Below are 22,978 nucleotides of genomic sequence, written 5' to 3'. Positions count from 1 at the left end.
CTAGTGTACAAGGGGTGTACCCCATCCACCCCACACCCCCACACAGATATGTAGCCTACACCTTTACCCTAACCTTACCCTAACACACCTACAACGACGACCCCAACGAAAACGACAACTACTCCAACACACCTAAAACTATGACCCCTACAACAGCAACCCCTAATGTAACACACCTTCAACGACGACTCCTACAGCGAAGACCTCTACAACAACGATCCCTACTCTAACACACAACGATGTCCCCTACAATGACGACCCCTACAGTAATACCACTACATTGACGACCCCTACAACAACGACCTCTACTCTAACACAACGATGACCCCTAGAACGATGACCCCGACAAGGAAGACCCCCCCTACCCCAACACCACTACAACATTGACCCCCACCCCTCCGGACTTCTAACTTGTTACAAATGTGTGAGAAAACTAGTCAGACATCTAACCCTATACCCCCTGACGTCACACCCCCTGACAACCCATCACAACCCACTCACGTGTATTCGACTTGTATATCCTTCCGCTGACCATCAGGTAAAGTCACGTCCAGCTTGACCAGTCCATCCTCCGGTGCCACGTCATCTTGACCCAACCCCACAATTGCAGGCTTGCCATTCTGGGTTCCAGGCTTCTGAGTACCGTTTCTAGCAAGCGCCATCTCCTCTGGAGTTTCGGTCTCAGAGACGGCCAAGTTGTTTAAATTACTGGAAAAAATAATTAACCCGGCGGTTAATTAAACAAGTAAAGTATACAGACGACACAGAACACATGCAGTGGTGTGATACAGCGAGGCTACCCGGACTGATGTGTTTTGTCATTATCTCACCGGGACAAAGACCAAGGATGTTAAAATGTTGACTATCTCAGCATTATCTCAGCGAGTAGACGACCTCAGCGCCACCCGCCCTTCTTCAGTGATATCAGCAACCGTTTGATTAGAACTTGGGAATTTGTGAAGTATGACTTAACACACGGTAGAAAGATTACTATACCTGTATGCTAAAGTGGTATACTTTTATGTCAAATACTTTTATGTTACGTACTGATATAGATATTATGCGATACCCCCCCCCCCCCAATACATTACACTTTTGACACTAATTAGCATCCTTTGAATTGACACTAAACTGTTTGTTTTTGGGAAATAATTGTATATATATTTTCTAATTACACTAATTAGTATCCAAGTGCAGCTAATGAGCTAAACAATGACAGAGATCGGCAGGTTGGTAGCTAGTGATATACAACATCAAGAATAGGATGTTAGCTACTGGTATACAACATCAACAGTAAGATATTAGCTAGTGACAACATCAACAGTAAGATGTTAGCTAGTGACAACATCAACAGTAAGATGTTAGCTAGTGACAACATCAACAATAGGATGTTAGCTAGTGGCAACATCAACAATAGGATGTTAGCTAGTGGCAACATTTCACCCCCAAATCAACACACCACCAAATCAACACGCCCCACTTTACAGTTGTGGGCCCTATGTAGTGGTCCCCACTCACCACCAAATCAACACACCACCAAATCAACACACCACCAAATCAACACACCACCAAATCAACACACCCCACTTTACAGTTGTGGGCCCTATGTAGTGGTCCCCAATCACCACCAAATCAACACACCCCACTTTACAGTTGTGGGCCCTATGTAGTGGTCCCCACTCACCACTTAATCAACACACCCCACTTTACAGTTGTGAGCCCTATGTAGTGGTGCCCACTCACCACTTAATCAACACAGCCCAGATTAGCAGGTGTGTGCCCTATGTAAAACTGAGAACCACACCCACACGACCTTATTTATCAAGACTATCGTGTGTGGCTGTCGTATAAGATGACAGAGCCAGGTTAAGCAAAAAACCAAACCAAAAACAAATGTTTTATCAATGATCCTATTATGGTTTAGCGTTGTCTGGCAGAATGGTTTAGCATTGTATTTGATAGAAGTTTTAGTGTGCATTTAATGCGATCATGGTTTATCGTTTACCTACTGTGACGATGGTTTAGTGTTAATTCTGACAACTGGTTTATCCTCATATGTGACAGTGACAAAGTGTTGGGTGTGACAGCATATGTAATAGCTTGTAGATCTAATTACGCATACCAAAGTTTTTGATTAGCATGCATACAACACTGTAGAAAATAGAACAAAAGCACGTCTTTGTGGTGGTATGTAATTTCAGATTTTCTAGTGTGGGTTAGATCTCTGTATTCAGTTCTTCGGCCACGTCCCTTCCCCCCTCCCCACGGAGGAAATCAAAAGAAAATATAATTTATATAGAAAATATACAGGCATACCATACCACCATATCCAGAGTCCCCCCCCCTCCCCCTTTCTTGAATATTTTAAATTCGCCCCCCCCCTCCCTTTAACACTCGGAGAAAAAAAGTGAAAGAAACCCTTATTCAGCTTATCGATAAACAGCTCTGTTACGTTTAACTAAGCTGTGGCTAGTATAGTACATGATCTGGGCATAGCTTCAAAACACATCATGAAAACAATGTCTTAGAAATTAAGAGGGGGGAGGGAGGGGGGGTCACGCTCAACGGTCTAGAGTTAGTAGCCGATGGTCAGTGAGTGACCGCTGGTCAGTGGGTGGACCTTTTATGTTTAAGATACTTAGACTTGACACTTTCAGACACGTGTCAAAGTAACAGAACTAAGCACGCGGAGTGAATTAACGTTGCACGAACTTCCATTAGCGTAAGTTGGTGTTTTAAAGTTGGACGGGTTGTCTAAGGCGGATGTAACCTATAATTCGAGAGAGAAAATAAAAACTGTTCAACATTTTATACACGCAACAGAGAAGAGGAAAAAAATACGTTTTTAAACACGACCGGTTAAAATTTCTGCATATTTTTCCAGTTAATTAAACCAAGTTATGCATACACGTCGCGCGGTTAATTAACAACCAGGTCAGGACAGCAGCCTGGTTGCAATAATGAAGGGGAGTAACCAGGTTATTTCACACTTGATTACATCACCGGGCTAGTTACCTCCCCTGTTGGATGTTCGCTAAATGTAAAAGTTATCGGGTTAAAGCATATAGAAATGAATTGAATGGAAATGGAAGTAGGCTACAAATCAATAAAGCAGTATATACACTTGTGTTAAGTACCACTGACTGTAAAAGAAACATGACTGTGTCATGTACAGCTGACTATCTGGTACACTTGACTCATGTACAAAATGCTGTCATATACTTGACTTTGTGAGGTACACTTGAACGAGGTAAACTTGACGGTGTATTGAAGCGTACGAAGCACACAAAGTGATATACTAATCGTGCAACAGATATTTAGTAAGCACGGTGAACTGTCCACATACCATGACTAAACTAGCCTATTATGGGAAGATTTTACGCCCATCATTTGACCTAGGTCCAGCGTGTATCCAGTATCGTAGGCAGGGGTGGAATGTTGGGTAGGGAACAGTGGTGTAGAGAGGTCGGGTGTCACCCGGTGCGGCACTTAATGGTGTCACCCCCCCCCCCCCCAGAGGCGTAGTGACCCTTCCCGGGGACAAACTTTCAAACTTTCGATTTGCACCACCCCCCCCCTCTCAAACTTTCGATTTGCACCCCCCCCCCCTCAAATTTTTTTCTATATATTTTGCTATTTTTCTCTATATATTTTGCTATTTTTGCCTTGGTGTCGTCCCCCTAAATGGTGTCACCCGGTGCGGTCCGCACCCCCGCCCCCCCCCCCCCCCCTCGCTACGCCTCTGGTAGGGAAAGTACAGCCCACCCCACTGCCCCCATAAATGACACGCCTCCCATTACGCTACAGCATTTGGTGACGTTGCTCTCTTGTCAGTGCTTTTAGTTTCATCGTGGTGAATATGTTGTACAAGAAAAGTCGACCCCCCAGTCACAAAGTCCTGCCTACGCCACTGAGAGATTGACCTGTTGGTCCACCTGCCTCCAGCCAAGGGCAGGTCGTGTCCACTGTCTGTGTCAGCCTCGTCTTGAGACCGAGTCAACTTTGGAACCAGACTGGTCAATACCAGATCACGTGATGTCCCATTTAATTCAACATTCGCTAACATCCTGCTGATGGTGTAACGACAAGTTGACTTTAGGGTGACGGTAAAAGTTAGGCAAACGTTGAAACGTCAAGTTTAACATTTTAAAGAAACAAAATTACATCTATAAACAAATTATAAACAAATATATTGTCACTAATTAAACCATTCAACGTGTCAGAAAACATGACAACTCTTAAAAATATCTTGAAAACAAAAAAGTGTGAAATTGAATCGTATTTACATAAAAAAAAATAACAATAAAGCTTCCATTTTTTTCACATACCCGACTGTGTTACAAACCAAGAGACACAGCCGTAACTTGATACGTTTGTTTAATAGTTTATGTGTTTACAGTCTAAAGTTTGTCGACAGTCTATCTAAATAAAACAGTAGCTTAAAAATCTGCGTACAGTCTGTCTACAACATGCGGGGACCCCCTCCCACCCCCCTCTCTTTCACTCTCTTCAACGAGATACAGATTTTATATAGAAAATATATACTTTTACTAGTGTCCGCCTCCCGGAAAATTGAGTCCCCCCCCTCCAACCCTCGAGAAAAAAGTCTGAAAGAAACACTGGTCAATCTACAAAATAGGTTTACAGACTATCTATATTATGCCTGCAGTCTGTGTACGATCAGTCTCAAGTCGGTCTACAGTCAGTCTAAGATATAATTACAGACTATCTAAAGTATGTCTATAATTTGTCTGCAACCTGTCTACAGTAAGTCTACAGTCTGTGAAGAAGTTAAAAAAAACTTCAGAGACAAGATAATGTTGAGATGATCTGACGCGATGTGATTGGGCTAATCAATGAATAGACGGTCTGGGCTTTCTCGTTAAAAATAAATGGATCCCATCGATCACAGGATATTTTGGAGTCAGATCAAATGGTCAAGTGCTAGTGAGTCATGCGGCGTCACGAGTCGATGGAGGTAAGACGACAAACACTGAGAAGAGAATCACACACTACCCATGGTGGGGGAGGGGTGGGCAACATGTAACAACATACGTTTTGAGGTCAACATATGACGAGCTAAATTTTGGTGGTCAACAAAAAAGATATAACAAATGTGGGTTAACAAACCATAGAAAAATACTGTGGTTAAGCCATCCATTTTACTACTTAACCATATGAATAGTATAAAAGCAACATACCACATCGTAACCCCCTAAAGACCAACCAAAGAAAGAAAACCTTGTTAGGCAACATTCCGAACATTTCAAATTGATGATGTTAAAGAAAAAAACGCAGACAATCTTATTAATCCATCAAAATGTATGGATGTACGAATAGAATGTGCGATACTTAAAAAGACATTCTTGCAACACAAAAATAAATGTAAACTTGTAAGTAGGTGTGTATGTGTGTGTGTGTGCGTGTGTATGTGTGTGTGTGCGTGTGTATGTGTGAGTGTGTGCAGATGTTTTTGTCTGTTGTTACAGTTTTGTTTGCCACCGTGTTATTATGTATGAATATGATAACAGCCTAATAAATTATGATTTACAGGAGTAAGCCGTCTGTTAGACGTAAGGAGCATGAGATGTGAGGTGGGGTCGGGGATGGGGTGTTTAGTGGGGTAGGGGTAAGGTGAGACGTGGGGTGGGATGAGAGGTGGGGTCAGGGGTGGGGTCAGGGATGGGATGAGCGGTGGGGTTGGGTGTGAGATGAGGTCGGATAGAACCTAACGACCCCTGTTTCTCCATCTTTTCTACAGCTCTACACTCATAGACGAAAATAGTTCCCGCTCTTTCCCCGCCCATCTGTCCCAATTTTTTAATGAGCGCTTTAATTAAACTTATAATAGAAAATATTTTTTTAAACCCAGGATAAAACGACAAAACACGGCAAAGACTTCACTGATCAGCAGCAGCTAATCGATAACTTGAAATGTAAACATGTTTGTTGAGACACAGGCTGGTGGGTGTGTAATGACCTTCACGTGATGTTCTATTTGATGTGTTGGTGTGTAGTCACCTTCACGTGGTGTTGTATTTGATGTGGTTGGTGTGTAGTGACCTACATGTGATGTTATATTTGATGTGGTTGGTGTGTAGTGACCTACACGTGATGTTGTATTTGATGTGGTTGGTGTGTAGTCACCTTCACGTGATGTTATATTTGATGTGGTTGGTGTGTAGTCACCTACACGTGATGTGGTTTTTGATGTGGTTGGTGTGTAGTCACCTACACGTGATGTGGTTTTTGATGTGGTTGGTGTGTAGTGACCTACATGTGATGTTATATTTGATGTGGTTGGTGTGTAGTGACCTTCACGTGATGTTGTATGTGATGTGTTGGTGTGTAGTGACTTATACGTGATGCTGTATTTGATGTGGTTTTTGCCGGAACTGTCTAAATGGCACTGATGTAACCAGATGTCAACAAGCTTTCAATGACAGTCACCAACTTTGATAAAACAGCTACTGCTGTCTTGTGGCACAATGTTGCGGACTAGTTCCTCGTTCATTTTGTCCCCAAATATTTCATCACAAACTTAACAATAGTTCATAACTTACCAGTGTGTTACAATACGTGTACCCCGACCAGAAAACCAGTTTATCTCCCCTGATTTACAAAACTGTAATCTCCCCTGATTAATTGTGTAGTCTCCCTTTATTAAGTTAACAACCCCGGATCTATGTAAATAAAGAAAATGGAATTTTCCATTAGCGATAAAATCCCTGTGTTTATTAACCTGAACAACCGAATTTAAACAACCCAGCTCATTTGTTGGTCCACCAAAACATTGCACGTATGACTAACCTGTGTCTAATCTGTCTAATTAATCCAGGCTTAACAAATAGCTTTAGCAAAATGGTAGGTTAGGTTTAGGTTTCTATGGTTCCTGGTACCTGTTTAACCTAAGTATGTTTAACAAGTCTGGCTAACCCAGACCTAACCATTCACATTAACTCCGGCTAATTGGTCAGACATAACCCAGGCTTAGACTGAAATGTGACTAACCCAATCCTAACCCTAAGCTCATGAAAACGGTGGAGTTGGAACTAATGTACCGTACTAATCCAGACATAACCTGTCTAATTATCTAGCTTAATGAACCAATCTGACAAACTTAAGCCTAACCAGTCTATGTGACTAAGAACTAACCAGTCTGACTAACTTAGGCCTAACCAGTCTGACTAACTTAGGCCTAACCAGTCTGACTAACTTAGGCCTAACCAGTCTATGTGACTAAGAACTAACCAGTCTGACTAACTTAGGCCTCACCAGTCTATGTGACTAAGAACTAACCAGTCTGACTAACTTAGGCCTAACCAGTCTGACTAACTTAGGCCTCACCAGTCTATGTGACTAAGAACTAACCAGTCTGACTAACTTAGGCCTAACCAGTCTATGTGACTAAGAACTAACCAGTCTGACTAACTTAGGCCTAACCAGTCTGACTAACTTAGGCCTAACCAGTCTATGTGACTATGAACTAACCAGTCTGAATAACTTAGGCCTAACCAGTCTATGTGACTAAGAATTAACCAGTCTGACTAACTTAGGCCTAACCAGTCTGACTAACTTAGGCCTAACCAGTCTATGTGGCCAAGATCTAACCAGTCTGACTAACTTAGGCCTAACCAGTCTATGTGACTAAGAACTAACCAGTCTGACTAACTTAGGCCTAACCAGTCTGACTAACTTAGGCCTAACCAGTCTGACTAACTTAGGCCTAACTAGTCTATGTGAATATGAACTAACCAGTCTGAATAACTTAGGCCTAACCAGTCTATGTGACTAAGAACTAACCAGTCTGAATAACTTAGGCCTAACCAGTCTATGTGACTAAGAACTAACCAGTCTGACTAACTTAGGCCTAACCAGTCTATGTGACTAAGAACTAACCAGTCTGAATAACTTAGGCCTAACCAGTCTATGTGACTAAGAACTAACCAGTCTGAATAACTTAGGCCTAACCAGTCTATGTGACTAAGAACTAACCAGTCTGACTAACTTAGGCCTAACCAGTCTGACTAACTTAGGCCTAACCAGTCTATGTGACTAAGAACTAACCAGTCTGAATAACTTAGTCCTAACCAGTCTATGTGACTAAGAACTAACCAGTCTGAATAACTTAGGCCTAACCAGTCTATGTGACTAAGAACTAACCAGTCTGACTAACTTAGGCCTCACCAGTCTGACTAACTTAGGCCTAACCAGTCTATGTGACTAAGAACTAACCAGTCTGACTAACTTAGGCCTAACCAGTCTATGTGACTAAGAACTAACCAGTCTGACTAACTTAGGCCTCACCAGTCTATGTGACTAAGAACTAACCAGTCTGACTAACTTAGGCCTAACCAGTCTGACTAACTTAGGCCTCACCAGTCTATGTGACTAAGAACTAACCAGTCTGACTAACTTAGGCCTAACCAGTGTATGTGACTAAGAACTAACCAGTCTGACTAACTTAGGCCTAACCAGTCTGACTAACTTAGGCCTAACCAGTCTATGTGACTATGAACTAACCAGTCTGAATAACTTAGGCCTAACCAGTCTATGTGACTAAGAATTAACCAGTCTGACTAACTTAGGCCTAACCAGTCTGACTAACTTAGGCCTAACCAGTCTATGTGACTAAGAACTAACCAGTCTGACTAACTTAGGCCTAACCAGTCTATGTGGCCAAGATCTAACCAGTCTGACTAACTTAGGCCTAACCAGTCTATGTGACTAAGAACTAACCAGTCTGACTAACTTAGGCCTAACCAGTCTGACTAACTTAGGCCTAACCAGTCTGACTAACTTAGGCCTAACTAGTCTATGTGAATATGAACTAACCAGTCTGAATAACTTAGGCCTAACCAGTCTGACTAACTTAGGCCTAACCAGTCTATGTGACTAAGAACTAACCAGTCTGAATAACTTAGGCCTAACCAGTCTATGTGACTAAGAACTAACCAGTCTGACTAACTTAGGCCTAACCAGTCTATGTGACTAAGAACTAACCAGTCTGAATAACTTAGGCCTAACCAGTCTATGTGACTAAGAACTAACCAGTCTGAATAACTTAGGCCTAACCAGTCTATGTGACTAAGAACTAACCAGTCTGACTAACTTAGGCCTAACCAGTCTGACTAACTTAGGCCTAACCAGTCTATGTGACTAAGAACTAACCAGTCTGAATAACTTAGTCCTAACCAGTCTATGTGACTAAGAACTAACCAGTCTGAATAACTTAGGCCTAACCAGTCTATGTGACTAAGAACTAACCAGTCTGACTAACTTAGGCCTCACCAGTCTGACTAACTTAGGCCTAACCAGTCTATGTGACTAAGAACTAACCAGTCTGACTAACTTAGGCCTAACCAGTCTATGTGACTAAGAACTAACCAGTCTGACTAACTTAGGCCTAACCAGTCTATGTGATTAAGAACTAACCAGTCTGACTTAGGCCTAACCAGTCTGACTGACCTAGGCCTAACCAGTCTGACTAACTTAGGCCTAATCAGTCTATGTGGTAAACATCTAACCCATAGCTCCAACAAACTGTGTTGATGTTGTTAGTGAGGCCAATAGAGCGGGTAAAGGCGTGGCGACCCCCACTGTGACTGACAAAAGATTTTATCAGCCCAAAGTTGCAGGTTGTGTTTTGTACAGGAAACATGTATACGATTCATTCAGAGAAAAAAAAAACTGGTTTAAAAACCTGAATCAATTTTTTTTTTTTTTTTTTTTTTTTTTTGTGGGGCGGAGATCAGCACACAAAGATCTAGTTGTGTGGGGATAGCTGTCAGGTTCACATCATTCCTCGAATTTTATTGGCCGTCCAATAACACGGATCGTCTTAAGACACAACTGGCCGTCCAATACAACATGACCGGACCAGTAGGCCTATAGATGGGCCTTCGAATACAGAGCGGCTGTATACACGGACCGTACATTTTTTTTTACATTTGGTACATGAACAAATGACCATGAAATTATTGGAAATTTGTTTGTGTATAAATATATATATATATATATATATATATATATATTATATATATATATATATATATATATATATATATATATATATATATATATAGGCCTATATATATATATATATATATATATATATATATATATATATATATATATATATATATATATCTAATATATAAAGCTCAATTCTGTAACGCATATGTTTGTCGTTGGCATTTCTACGGATTTAAGTGTTAGATCAATTATCGTGCGCGTTTGTCTAAATTTATGAGTTAAAAAATTACTATTAAAAGTGTTGGGAAATCATTTTCATTTTTCAAATTATAGTAATAATTGCCGGCATGTTCATTAAACACAAGTTTTAAAAAAAATATCATCTTTTACAAAAATTCTAATTATGTTTTTATTTAGTCCTATAGCGCTTACTTCCCTTTGATAAATTAGGCAAAACACAATTACTTCCCTTTATGAAACCCATTGCATTAGTTGAAAAGCATTTACTTTTTAATTACTTTGTTTTGGTGTTGGGAAAAAAATAATTACATAATTAGCGGGGATTGATCAAGTGCAAATGTTTTAGGTATTTTACGGATAAGCTTGGAGTATTATAATTGTTCATTAAATTGAAGCAGGCGCGTTCGTTTAAGTGAGTGCAAAAACTATGAATAAGTTGGGGTACTATAGTCGTTTATTAAGCTAAAACAGGCGATTCTGCCCCGGGCGTTTATGTTCGCGTTAGTGTTTTCTTTGTGTTTAGGTGGGTTTGCGTTAGTGGTTGCGTTTTGATTTGGTTCGTTTTTGTTCTTTCTTTTTTCGTTTTTGTTTTTTTTTGTTTGGGTTTGTATTTGTGTTTTTGGTTGGTTTTGCGTTTGGATTTGGTTTGTTTTCGTTCTTTCTTTTTTCGTTTTTGTTTGTGTTTTTTTGTTTGGGTTTGTATTTGTGTTTTTGGTTGGTTTTGCGTTTGGATTTGGTTTGTTTTCGTTTGCTTTTTCGTTTTTTTTTTTTTTGTTGGTATTGGTGTTTGTGGTTGGGTTTGTTGTTAGGTTTTTGTTTTCGTTTGCTTTTTTGTTTGTTTTTTCTTTGTGTTTGTATTGGTGTTTGTGGTTGTGGTTGGGTTTGTTGCTAGGTTTTTGTTTTCGTTTGTATTTGTAATTGTGTTAGCGTTATGTTTGCGTTTTGTTGTTTTGGTTTTGGTTGGTCGTGGTTTGGGTGAGCAATGCCGGGTTTATGATGATTACTAAACACACAGGTAATGGTCTTTAACAGAAAGGTTTTTCACAGAAGCCAGAGCAGGGCCTGGCCGGGACGGCTAGTATATATCTATATCTAATATATAAAGCTCAATTCTGTAACGCATAGGTTTGTCGTTGGCATTTCTACGGATTTAAGTGTTAGATCAATTATCGTGCGCGTTTGTCTAAATTTATGAGTTAAAAAATTACTATTAAAAGTGTTGGGAAATCATTTTCATTTTTCAAATTATAGTAATAATTGTCGGCATGTTCATTAAACACAAGTTTTAAAAAAATATCATCTTTTACAAAAATTCTAATTATGTTTTTATTTAGTCCTATAGCGCTTACTTCCCTTTGATAAATTAGGCAAAACACAATTACTTCCCTTTATGAAATCATTGCATTAGTTGAAAAGCATTTACTTTTTAATTACTTTGTTTTGGTGTTGGGAAAAAAATAATTACATAATTAGCGGGGATTGATCAAGTGCAAATGTTTTAGGTATTTTACGGATAAGCTTGGAGTATTATAATTGTTCATTAAATTGAAACAGGCACGTTCGTTTAAGTGAGTGCAAAAACTATGAATAAGTTGGGGTACTATAGTCGTTTATTAAGCTAAAACAGGCGATTCTGCCCCGGGCGTTTATGTTCGCGTTAGTGTTTTCTTTGTGTTTAGGTGGGTTTGCGTTAGTGGTTGCGTTTTGATTTGGTTCGTTTTTGTTCTTTCTTTTTTCGTTTTTGTTTTTTTTGTTTGGGTTTGTATTTGTGTTTTTGGTTGGTTTTGCGTTTGGATTTGGTTTGTTTTCGTTTGCTTTTTCGTTGTTTTTTTTTTGGTATTGGTGTTTGTGGTTGGGTTTGTTGTTAGGTTTTTGTTTTCGTTTGTTTTTTCTTTGTGTTTGTATTGGTGTTTGTGGTTGTGGTTGGGTTTGTTGTTAGGTTTTTGTTTTCGTTTGTATTTCTAATTGTGTTAGCGTTATGTTTGCGTTTTGTTGTTTTGGTTGGTTGTGGTTTGGGTGGGCAATGCCGGGTTTATGATGATTACTAAACACACAGGTAATGGTCTTTAACGGAAAGGTTTTTCACAGAAGCCAGAGCAGGGCCTGGCCGGGACGGCTAGTATATATATATATATGCGCCTTAGACATGTAATATTGGTAGCGTATATTATCCTTGTCCCGAAGTCTTCCACTAGTGCATTACTATGCTGATCATTCGACATAATAATATGATGACTATTGTATATTTACATTGATAGCTATATATTCCAGCCTCAACGGGATTTTTGTAAGGTATGGGATTCATTTCTGAAAATATAGATAAAATGAATACCCGGGTCGGGGCGGGGGGGGGGGTGGAGAGAGAGAGATAAATCAGTGGGCAATCTTAATGAACAAAATGGTGTTAGTTTGATCAAAATGGTGAGGATACAATTTTTCCGAATACCGGAAGGGTGTGCATGACATGAAGAGTGACTGCTCAACTAAGAGTTTCATTCTGTTGATTGGGAATTACAGAATTTACGAAAATTTTAATGAATTTAACATCATCCTACTCGATCGAGTAGGGTTTAAGTGCGTTTTAACAGAAAAATCGATTATGGTGTTTATTTAATTTTTGAACATACAAACAACAGGGTTTTTAAAAATAGATTTCAACTACTATGCTTTATTTATTAAGTATTTTTATTTTATACATCAGAGATAATTATACACATCGTTTTTATAATAATTTAGTGGGTTGCTGTTGATTAGTGTATAAATCATGAAATAAGAGACAGCGATCAAAGTTGTCCCCCTTGTCTAGATCACAGCTGGCCAGATAAATCGCCAATCCTGATCCAATTATCTTTTGTTTAAATATGACAGCCGTTCGATTTCCGATACGATGATTACTAAACACAAAAACAAGTTGCGGAAAAATAGTTTGTAAAGAGAAGCGTGCAAGCTACGCGGGGAGGGTGGGAGGAGGGGCGGGGAGGGTGGGGGGAGGGGGGGAGTGTGATATTTGGAAATTAGAATTTACCAAAGTAAAATTAAGTCTCGTCTGTGGCTAGATCTATATCTTATCGCAACGAAGTGACACAATGTAGACAATCAGGGGCGGAACTACAGTGCCGCCAGACCCCGCAATGCGGGGGGGCCCAGACCGAATGGGGCCCCAAAAATCCCGGCTAAATTATTTAAAAAAAAAAAATTTAAAATAAAAAATTTAAAAAAAAAAAAAAAAAAAAAAAAAGGTGGAGGTCGAGTTATCTTTCTTCTACAGTTACAAAAAAAAAACACGATAGTCGGCAAACGTCTTTGAAAAAAATGTACAGACTATAGCTCGAGAGACCGCCAGACATATAGACAACTTCAAAGACGCAGGGGCGGAACTACAGTGCCGCCAGACACCGCAATGCGGGGGGAGGGGGGCAGACCGATTGGGGGCCCAAAAATCCTGGCTAAATTATTTTTTAAAAAAAATGTTAAAAAAAAAAATTAAAACAAAAAAAAAAAAATTTTTTTTTTTTAAATTAGGTGGAGGTCGAGTTATCTTTCTTCTACAGTTACAAAAAAACACGATAGTCGGCAAACGTCTTTGAAAAAAATGTACAGAATATAGCTCGAGAGACCGCCAGACATATAGACAACTTCAAAGACGCAGGGGCGGAACTACAGTGCCGCCAGACACCGCAATGCGGGGGAGGGGGGCAGACCGATTGGGGGCCCAAAAATCCTGGCTAAATTATTTTTTAAAAAAAATGTAAAAAAAAAAAATTAAAACAAAAAAAAATTAATTTTTTTTTTTTAAAATTAGGTGGAGGTCGAGTTATCTTTCTTCTACAGTTACAAAAAAACACGATAGTCGGCAAACGTCTTTGAGAAAAATGCACAGACTATAGCTCGAGAGACCGCCAGACATATAGACAACTTCAAAGACGTAGCCTACCTTTTTACTTTTAGTGGCGTCGATTAGGAGAACAAAAAAGGATTGTTATATTGTTTACATTATTAAATATATATATATATATATATATATATATATATATATATATATATATATATATATATATATATATATATATATATATATATATATGATTGTGTGTTTAAACTACTGGCCTGGACTCTACAAAAAATATAATTATTTATTTCGATGTCATACATTTATAATTGCGTTCATTTTTACTTTCTCGTATATACGAAGTATAGAGAAAGTCTTGTAATCGTGCAAAAAAAAAAAATCGAGATTTTTACAAATCTCGACGTTTTACACCTCACTGATACGGAAAAACATAATTTTGCAATCTTGTCCGTATGTCTGTGTGTCTGTCTGTGTGTCTGTGTGTCTGTGTGTCTGTCTGTCCGTGTGTAAACACGATAACTTGAGTACCGTTACAGCTACGTTGATGAAATTTCATATATAAGTATTTTATCAAAATCGTAGATCCGTATCAACTTTTGAGCGATTTCCGATAACCGGAAGTGGTACTTTTCCTACTTTGAATTTTTCAAAAGCCTATAACTTGAGTACTATTTCAGATAGATAAATGAAATTTCAAATGTAAGTAAAAGATCTAATTCTCTACCTTCTGTTAAATTTTGAGTAATTTCCGTTGACTGGAAGTAGTAATTTACGCTACTTCCGATTTCTCAAAAAACTAATGTAAATTTTAAAAGTACTAATAATATTGCGCACCATTATGCGCTTTTTTATTTGGCGTTCACTTGGTGTGCAATTAATTTGTCTACGAGATTTTATTCTATTTTTAAAACTTTAAGTATTTAAAATGGATTAAAAATCATGTCTATAGCCCGAGTTCCCATCCCCTGTTATTTTATATACGAATATTCGAGAAAGTTTAGGGGAGATCACTCCCGGTTTATTACTTTAACAACACTGTATCAATAAACTTGTGAAAGTTTAAGTTATCTCCCTTTAGCGAAGCATCTGAAGTTTTTGCCGGCACGCTTTGAAATCGGGCTGGGGAAATGTTGCGGCGACTATTCTGGTCTTCTAGACGACCGGAAAAAGTCGGCACTATTGATGTAGATGTTTATCGGCACTTTCTTGTCCCCTTCCCTTGAACCTTCCCAACTCTCACCCCTCCCCCCTCACCCCCCTCTCACCCCTGCCCCTCACCTCTACCCCTCACCACACCCTTACTCTTACAATAAGATGTAATGCATAGATTAACGAACCGTCTATGAACTACTGAACTGTAAACTGACCACTTCTGCACATTTTGTTAAAGACACTAGTCAGTGTAGTTGTTCATTTACCTGATGAAGTATTTTGTTGACGAGTCTAATTCACACAACAAGGAAGGTAAGGCTCGTCTTTATATTATTAATTGTTTTATAATTAGTACACGTATTAATTGAACATTAGTTATTAACACTAAATACATTAAAGTTAATCAAATTTAGGATACAATGATCTAGCTTTTAAGGCTAAAAACAACCAAAAGATCTATATCACCTTTGAATGTATTAATGTTTAATTTCATGTTTAGCCCGTAACGGGGAGGGGTTATATTCGGTTATAATATGGGTGGGTCTTTGGCAGTGTTTCTTCCAGACGTTTCTCTTCGGGGGGGGGGGGGGGGGGGGGGCGCTTGAAATTTTCGGAGGGGGGGGAGGCGGGCACTGTTAAAAGTATATATTTTCTATATAAATTATATAAAATTAATTTCTTTCTGGGGGGGGGGGGGGTGACACCATTAAGTGCCGCACCGGGTGACACCCGACCTCGCTACGCCACTGCACCCGATATATATATATATATATATATATATATATATATATATATATATATATATATATATATATATATATATATATATATATATATATATATATATATATACATAGATATATACATATATATATATATATATATATATATATATATATATATATATATATATATATATATATAGATATAGATATATATATATATAGGGGCCTAAAAAAAATTTTTGCGGGGGGGCCATTTTTTTCTAGTTCCGCCACTGTAGACAATACGCATATAGCTTGTGGACCCTAAAACAGTCAGTCAACCCCAAAATAGCCAGACGACCCCAAAACAGCCAGACACACCTAATACTGACAGACGACCCCAAAACAGCCAGGCAACCCTTAAATAGTTACACAACCCCAAAATATCCAGACGAGCCACCAGCCGACCCCACAAGGCTGATGTAAAGCCACACATGAGATGATCGATTGTCTCAAGTTTTCAGTTCCTCGATGTCTTTTTTTTATTGTCTCTCCACCTACTGCAAGATTAAACATTGGCACGCATTGTCATGGCAACACGGGGCGTCTTCACTCGCTCACAACACGATCTTCACAATGGAACACACTAGACGGTGAGGGGTGGGGGTGGGAGGAGACGCAATCAAATATTATAGTCATTACAATACACATACAATACACTTACACGCATATATATATATATATATATATATATATATATATATATATATATATATATATATATATATATATATATATATATATATATATATAATATGTGTGTGTGTTTATACCAATTACATGTAGCTTATATATTTATATTTGAACTTAATATATAACAACTATGTAAATCTTAGTTACAGTTGAGCTCACAAGATAGTATAAACAAGGGAGGGCGTCAATTTTGGCTTCATGGCAGATTTAGGTTTTCGTCCCCACCTCCATCCCTCTCTCTCTCGTGTATTATGCTAACACGACCTAACACATTAAAAGTCGCTAACATAACTCACCACTCCGTGGGCCCCCCCCCCCCCCCACCACCACCAATAAGAGTACTGGACTGATTGTTACTTTTGTGTCAGCTATAAAGAGAAACGCGACGCCTGTTGGTTTTATGGGTAAATTAATCCTGGTGTAATTAGAGATAATCACGTAAATTAATCCGCGTGTAGTTCGAGTTAATCACAACCGTATCAAGTAACCAGACAAGCAAGGCGACTTTTTGTCCAAAAACATTTTGTCAAGTTCAACAGTACAAGCTAGAAATAGTCGACTAAAAAAGCTAGACTACCAATTAAAATATAAGTTTAGTAACCCTATTTATTTTAGACAGATGTTAAAAGTTTGTTTTTTTAAAAAACCAAAAAAAACAGTAATGAAACAAATTAGTAAATAAGCACCGTTGTTTGGTGAAAAGATGAGAGGGTGGGGGGGGGGGGGGGTTGTCGTGAGGAAATATAGCTGTTTATTAAACCAGTTCATGAAACTACTATTCATAATAATGAACTTTTTTAATGTTCACTGCAGGCCATAAAAAATGAGAAATGAAATCTGAAATTTGTGAGCACTAACATTACCTTAAGCCTGTCTAAGCCGTGTCAATCCGATGGAACACATTGAATGACGCTCGATTGGGCAAATCAACAGTCAGACGGCTGTTGCCTGTGTGTTTTGTCACTTGCTGCGTGACACGCCCCTGTCATACACGGTGATGGTCCGTTATCAGTCAGATGTGTGTATGTGTGCTGGTCGTGTGTCGCACTATCCCAGCATGTGTCGTACTATCCCAGCATGTGTCGCACACAATGTGTCGTACTATCCCAGTATGTGTCGTACTATCCCAGTATGTGTCGTACTATCCCAGTATGTGTCGTACTATCCCAGCATGTGTCGTACTATCCCAGTATGTGTCGTACTATCCCAGTATGTGTCGTACTATCCCAGTATGTGTCGTACTATCCCAGCATATGTCGCACACAGTGTGTCGTACTATCCCAGCGAGTATCCAACACAGTGTTTCGTTCTATCTCAGTATGTGTCGTATTATCCCAGAATATCTCACTCAAGGTGCATTTATTATCCCATTTTGTATTCTACACAGTCATGTTATCCCAGAAATTATCCTATATGAAATGGATTATCCTTTCATGAAGATTTATCCTACAACTATGAAGTATTTCCGAGACGTACCTTGTGTGTCATACTATCCGAAGGTGTCGATGTATCCTAGGAATTCTCCAATTATCCTTGTATGTAGAGGATCGTAGGCCTATCATACACAGTGCATTGTATTTATAGCATGTATCCAGCACGATATTTCCCTATATAGTATAGGCCTAGATTATATCCTGTCTGTCATGTGTCTAACATGAATTATCCCAGCATGAATTATCCCAGCATGAATTATCCCAACATGTGTTATCCCAGCGTGTACACTCGGCGTGCTGCGGACACAAGCACGGAGCTGTAACACGTCTATCGAGACAGACCGGTGTTGACGCTTGGTGTTGATTTCACACAGCGATGCACAGGTGTTCCGTTTAGTAAACAACCGCCCCTCTCCCCCTGGCGCGTGGTGGAAGCTTCGCTGGTTACCTAACTCGCCACTGTTGGACCGTTCACTTCTGCTGACAGCCCGGGGGGAAGTGTCCAAAGTTAATGACCTCCCTTACGGTTAGTGAACATATTTAATTGTGCCACTGGTATGGCCGAGTTCACTGGCCCCAGCGGTTTATGTAACAAGGGAGTTAACAAGCGGTGGGACAAACGACAAAGGGAAATAACTAAACTTTTAGTCATAAAATAATTGGTGTGTAAGTCTATGTTTTAAAAATAAGTAACAGAAGCTGCATATTATTATATACAACTTGTACAATTACTACAGTATTTTAAAAAATATAACAAATAATTGATTATTTATTATACAATTTTAAATCATTAATATTCATAATCATTCTACCTACATCGCTAATACGTACTTGCACAACTAAATCGAACATTGGAACCATATACGTGATTCTCTGAGTGTGAACAGAATGATTTGTTTTGATGAAATTTTTGTAATAGCAAAAGCGGTGAGACCGTCGCAACAATCACCGTCGGGAAGAAGAATGCGGTGTTCCACCAAGCGAAAATGTGTGCTGTAATTTATGGACGGTCCCAGTGTCTCGCGAAAGTAGCAACGCCCTTCCAGAGTTACCGTCCTTGCCCCTAACATTTTTTGTGTCACACATGATGCGAGTTGCGTGAATTTGTTAGGGTTTAATTTCACTGGTAAGGTCACGGTTTTATGGTGGGTATGATTTATCATCTTTAGGGTTGGAGGCATAAGTAAGTCTGACATTATATCTATGTAGGCGCCAGATAAAAGCGGCGCATACTTGATTTTAGGTTAGAGGTAGTCCATAAATGACGTCACACTATTCAGGGAGGCGAGAGATGGGGGGGGGGGGGGAGGGGGTAGAGAAACCGGGATGTAGAATACATTTTGTGATTTAGTAAAGAACCAAAATGATGTAAACATGATACATTTCGTTTGTTTTATGTAATGTGGTAGGGGGAGGAAAGAACCTTGTGGTCCCACTTTATGTTTGTATGGCTTTTTTGTTACGTGTTGGCAGGGGGGAGGGGGGCAGGTATACGTCGGCTTGACGAGTGTGACTTCATTTAACTGATATATATATATAGGCCTATATATATATATATATATATATATATATATATATATATATATATATATATATATATATAATACAGCAGTGAAATATGACAATTACAATTTACAATTAAGACAATAATTAGTAGAACTATTTTTTTACTATTTAATTGATAGAAGTTAACATATGTGTTGTTAAGTTGAGGGTAAATTAGGGACACAAGAGTCTGTAGGTTACAGTTGTATAGTATAGATAAAGACACAAAACATGCATATACCATTTGGTTCAAATAGTTTTACAAAACTGAACTTTTTAAAAAAAATACCAGTTCCTCTTTCATTAAAAACATTTTTAAAATGTTCTTTTTAAAATATTCAACAGCCATCTTGGGTTTCATACATAGAATAGAAGAATGTCAGAAACCTCACTGAAAGGATTAAAATAGGGAGGTAACTGGGGTGTAAGTTTACAGGGAGATAACCTTCATTTGACAGTCGAGGGTGAGGAATGAGCATATGAAACCAAACAATAGAGTATTCTGTGTCAAAGAATGGAATTCTTGTCACGCGAGAGAAGAAAAAACTGTTAGGGTCAGAGAGTAAACAAAGTAGTAGAGGGTATGTTTACATGCCGTGACGTCATCTAGTGGGTCACATGATACGTCACGTGTAGGTCAAACAGCCAGAATTTAGACAGACATGTTAGTGGTGTCTGATGTGTTTGATTTAGCGTGGTAGAATTGGGATAGATTGTACGGAGTTTTACACACAGTTGTGGACATGGTTTTAATGGTCGTAGAGGTAGGTGTAGTATAGAGAATGGTCGTAGAGGTAGGTGTAGTATAGATAATGGTCGTAGAGGTAGGTGTAGTATAGAGAATGGTCGTAGAGGTAGGTGTGCTATAGAGAATGGTCGTAGAGGTAGGTGTAGTATAGAGAATGGTCGTAGAGGTAGGTGTAGTATAGAGAATGGTCGTAGAGGTAGGTGTAGTATAGAGAATGGTCGTAGAGGTAGGTGTAGTATAGAGAATGGTCGTAGAGGTAGGTGTAGAATAGAGAATGGTCGTAGAGGTAGGTGTAGTATAGATAATGGTCGTAGAGGTAGGTGTAGAATAGAGAATGGTCGTAGAGGTAGGTGTAGTATAGAGAATGGTCGTAGAGGTAGGTGTAGTATAGAGAATGGTCGTAGAGGTAGGTGTAGTATAGAGAATGGTCGTAGAGGTAGGTGTAGAATAGAGAATGGTCGTAGAGGTAGGTGTAGTATAGATAATGGTCGTAGAGGTAGGTGTAGAATAGAGAATGGTCGTAGAGGTAGGTGTAGTATAGAGAATGGTCGTAGAGGTAGGTGTAGTATAGAGAATGGTCGTAGAGGTAGGTGTGGTATAGAGAATGGTCGTAGAGGTAGGTGTAGTATAGAGAATGGTCGTAGAGGTAGGTGTAGAATAGATAATGGTCGTAGAGGTAGGTGTAGTATAGAGAATGGTCGTAGAGGTAGGTGTAGTATATAGGAATGATCAGAGATTGGTCGTTATTTTTTTTTATAGAAGTTGTAGAGAGTGCATATAGATAGCGCACATACAGGGGTCCTACAGATAGGGGACGCGTATATGGATCTAGGGGTCGTACAAGGAATGGTCGCACATAAAAAGGTCGCACTGATAAGCGTCACACATGTAGGAATCGCTCAAATATGGTTTCTATAGACTGGGGTCCTGCTGATAAGGGTCACACATTTAGGAATCGCTACCATATGGGTTGCACATGTAAGGGTCACGCAAATATTGGTGCGCACGAATAACACGCACAGTATTAGCAATACGGGAGAAAACACCGTCACATAAAAACTGGTGTCTGTTACACGGTTTGGGGTTAATCCATTTATGACGTCCATACGGGGGGGGGGGGGGGGAGGGGGTCCGAAAAAAGTTGACTTTTGCGGACTTGTGGATTTGTGTGGACAGGGAGGGGGGGGGGGCAAAATCCAAAAAAAATTGTGGACGTCATAAGTGGATGACCCTTTACCTACTGCCATGTAGTAATACATGAAACAATTGCCCAACACACTACACACCTTTCTACACCAGTTGTAGGTTCATAGATAAACTGCTGTTACTCCCACCCTTTAAAAACTACGGCACTTTGTTCATTGATATCTGCTCACAAAGGCAAGTGCTCCCTAACAGCACTCTGGGAACAGCACCCACAAGACTGAGACTAATCAGGTGGCCAAGATCCATTAGGTGGCCGTAACACGTCAGGAGGCCAAGACCTATCAGTTGGACACGATACATCAAATGGCCGCAACCTGTATGATGGCCGCAAACCGTCAAATGGCCACAAACCGATCATATGGCCGAGATCCACCAACTCTTGTATCATTCTCACCCTTTGAACCACCACGTGATAGGTGTAAGATTCTCGTCTGCGACACCATGGTGCAGACGACAACCTTGAAAGGAAGTTATCGGCAGATCTGGCGTGACTCACCTCAATGACTTGCTGTCATTCAGAATGGTATGAAGGAGGGGGGGGATACGGTTGGTACAAAAGTGTACATCAGCAACACTGCTGCTAATATGAGATGCCGGCATGAAAGGGTTAATAGAATGTTACGATCTATTAAAATATAGGACTAAAAAATGTTAAAAATAGGGCTAGAAAATATTAAAATATAGGGCTAGAAAATGTTAAAAATAGGGCTAGAAAATATTAAAATATAGGGCTAGAAAATGTTAAAAATAGGGCTAGAAAATATTAAAATATAGGGCTAGACTAGAAAATGTTAAAAATAGGGCTAGAAAATATTAAAATATAGGGCTAGAAAATATTAAAATATAGGGCTAGAAAATATTAAAATATAGGGCTAGAAAATATTAAAATATAGGGCTAGAAAGGTTGAAATATGTGGCTACAAAAGGTTAAAATAAAATAGCTACTATTTTACGGCTGGTTAAAAAAAACTGTTTATAAGTTGGGCTACATGCATGCACACTTTTTAAAAGTATGACCTCTCTAGCTTGAATGTTTAGAATGTATAATACATTGTATTTCTCGCTAGTCAATGTTTACCAAATATGGAAAAACTTTGGCCTGGCGAAAGGATCTGCATTTATCAACGGTTTAGGATCTTGTGAATGCTGAGCCGAGCCATTTATCAGGGCTTGGCTGGGATATTGGGTGGGGGAAATTCTTCACACACGGGCGGGGGTAGGTGGGAGGAATGATTTCAGGTGCGGTCTACAACTTCAGATGTAAATAGATGTAACTTGAACTAAACAATAATGGGCCCCTTCACGGAATACGATTTACTCATACAATAACCGACCCCTTCACGGAATACGATTTACTCATACAAAATGTATG

At 39.2% G+C, this 22,978-nt stretch overlaps 1 protein-coding gene across 7 annotated transcripts in view; it reads right to left on the bottom strand.

Moving 5' to 3' along the window:
• LOC131952724 (mucin-2) overlaps nucleotides 1–22,978 on the bottom strand; it is a 52,564-nt gene that overhangs the window by 22,649 nt on the left and 6,937 nt on the right. For 5 of the 7 annotated variants that reach the window (XM_059315526.1, XM_059315532.1, XM_059315528.1 and 2 more), the window contains exon 3: nucleotides 502–708. In XM_059315526.1, the coding sequence (XP_059171509.1) occupies nucleotides 502–708 (207 nt within the window). Of the gene's footprint in view, nucleotides 1–501; nucleotides 709–17,537; nucleotides 17,807–18,150; nucleotides 18,624–22,978 lie in introns of those variants that run through there. The other 2 variants (XM_059315531.1, XM_059315530.1) reach the window with 2 other exon arrangements.

Source organism: Physella acuta, unplaced genomic scaffold (genome assembly GCF_028476545.2).
Source record: "Physella acuta isolate Inbredline_101_S28 unplaced genomic scaffold, ASM2847654v3 ptg000890l, whole genome shotgun sequence".
Classification (NCBI taxonomy): domain Eukaryota; kingdom Metazoa; phylum Mollusca; class Gastropoda; family Physidae; genus Physella; species Physella acuta.
The sequence above is the reverse complement of the archived record's forward strand: the minus strand, read 5'-3'. Positions and strand labels throughout refer to the sequence as shown.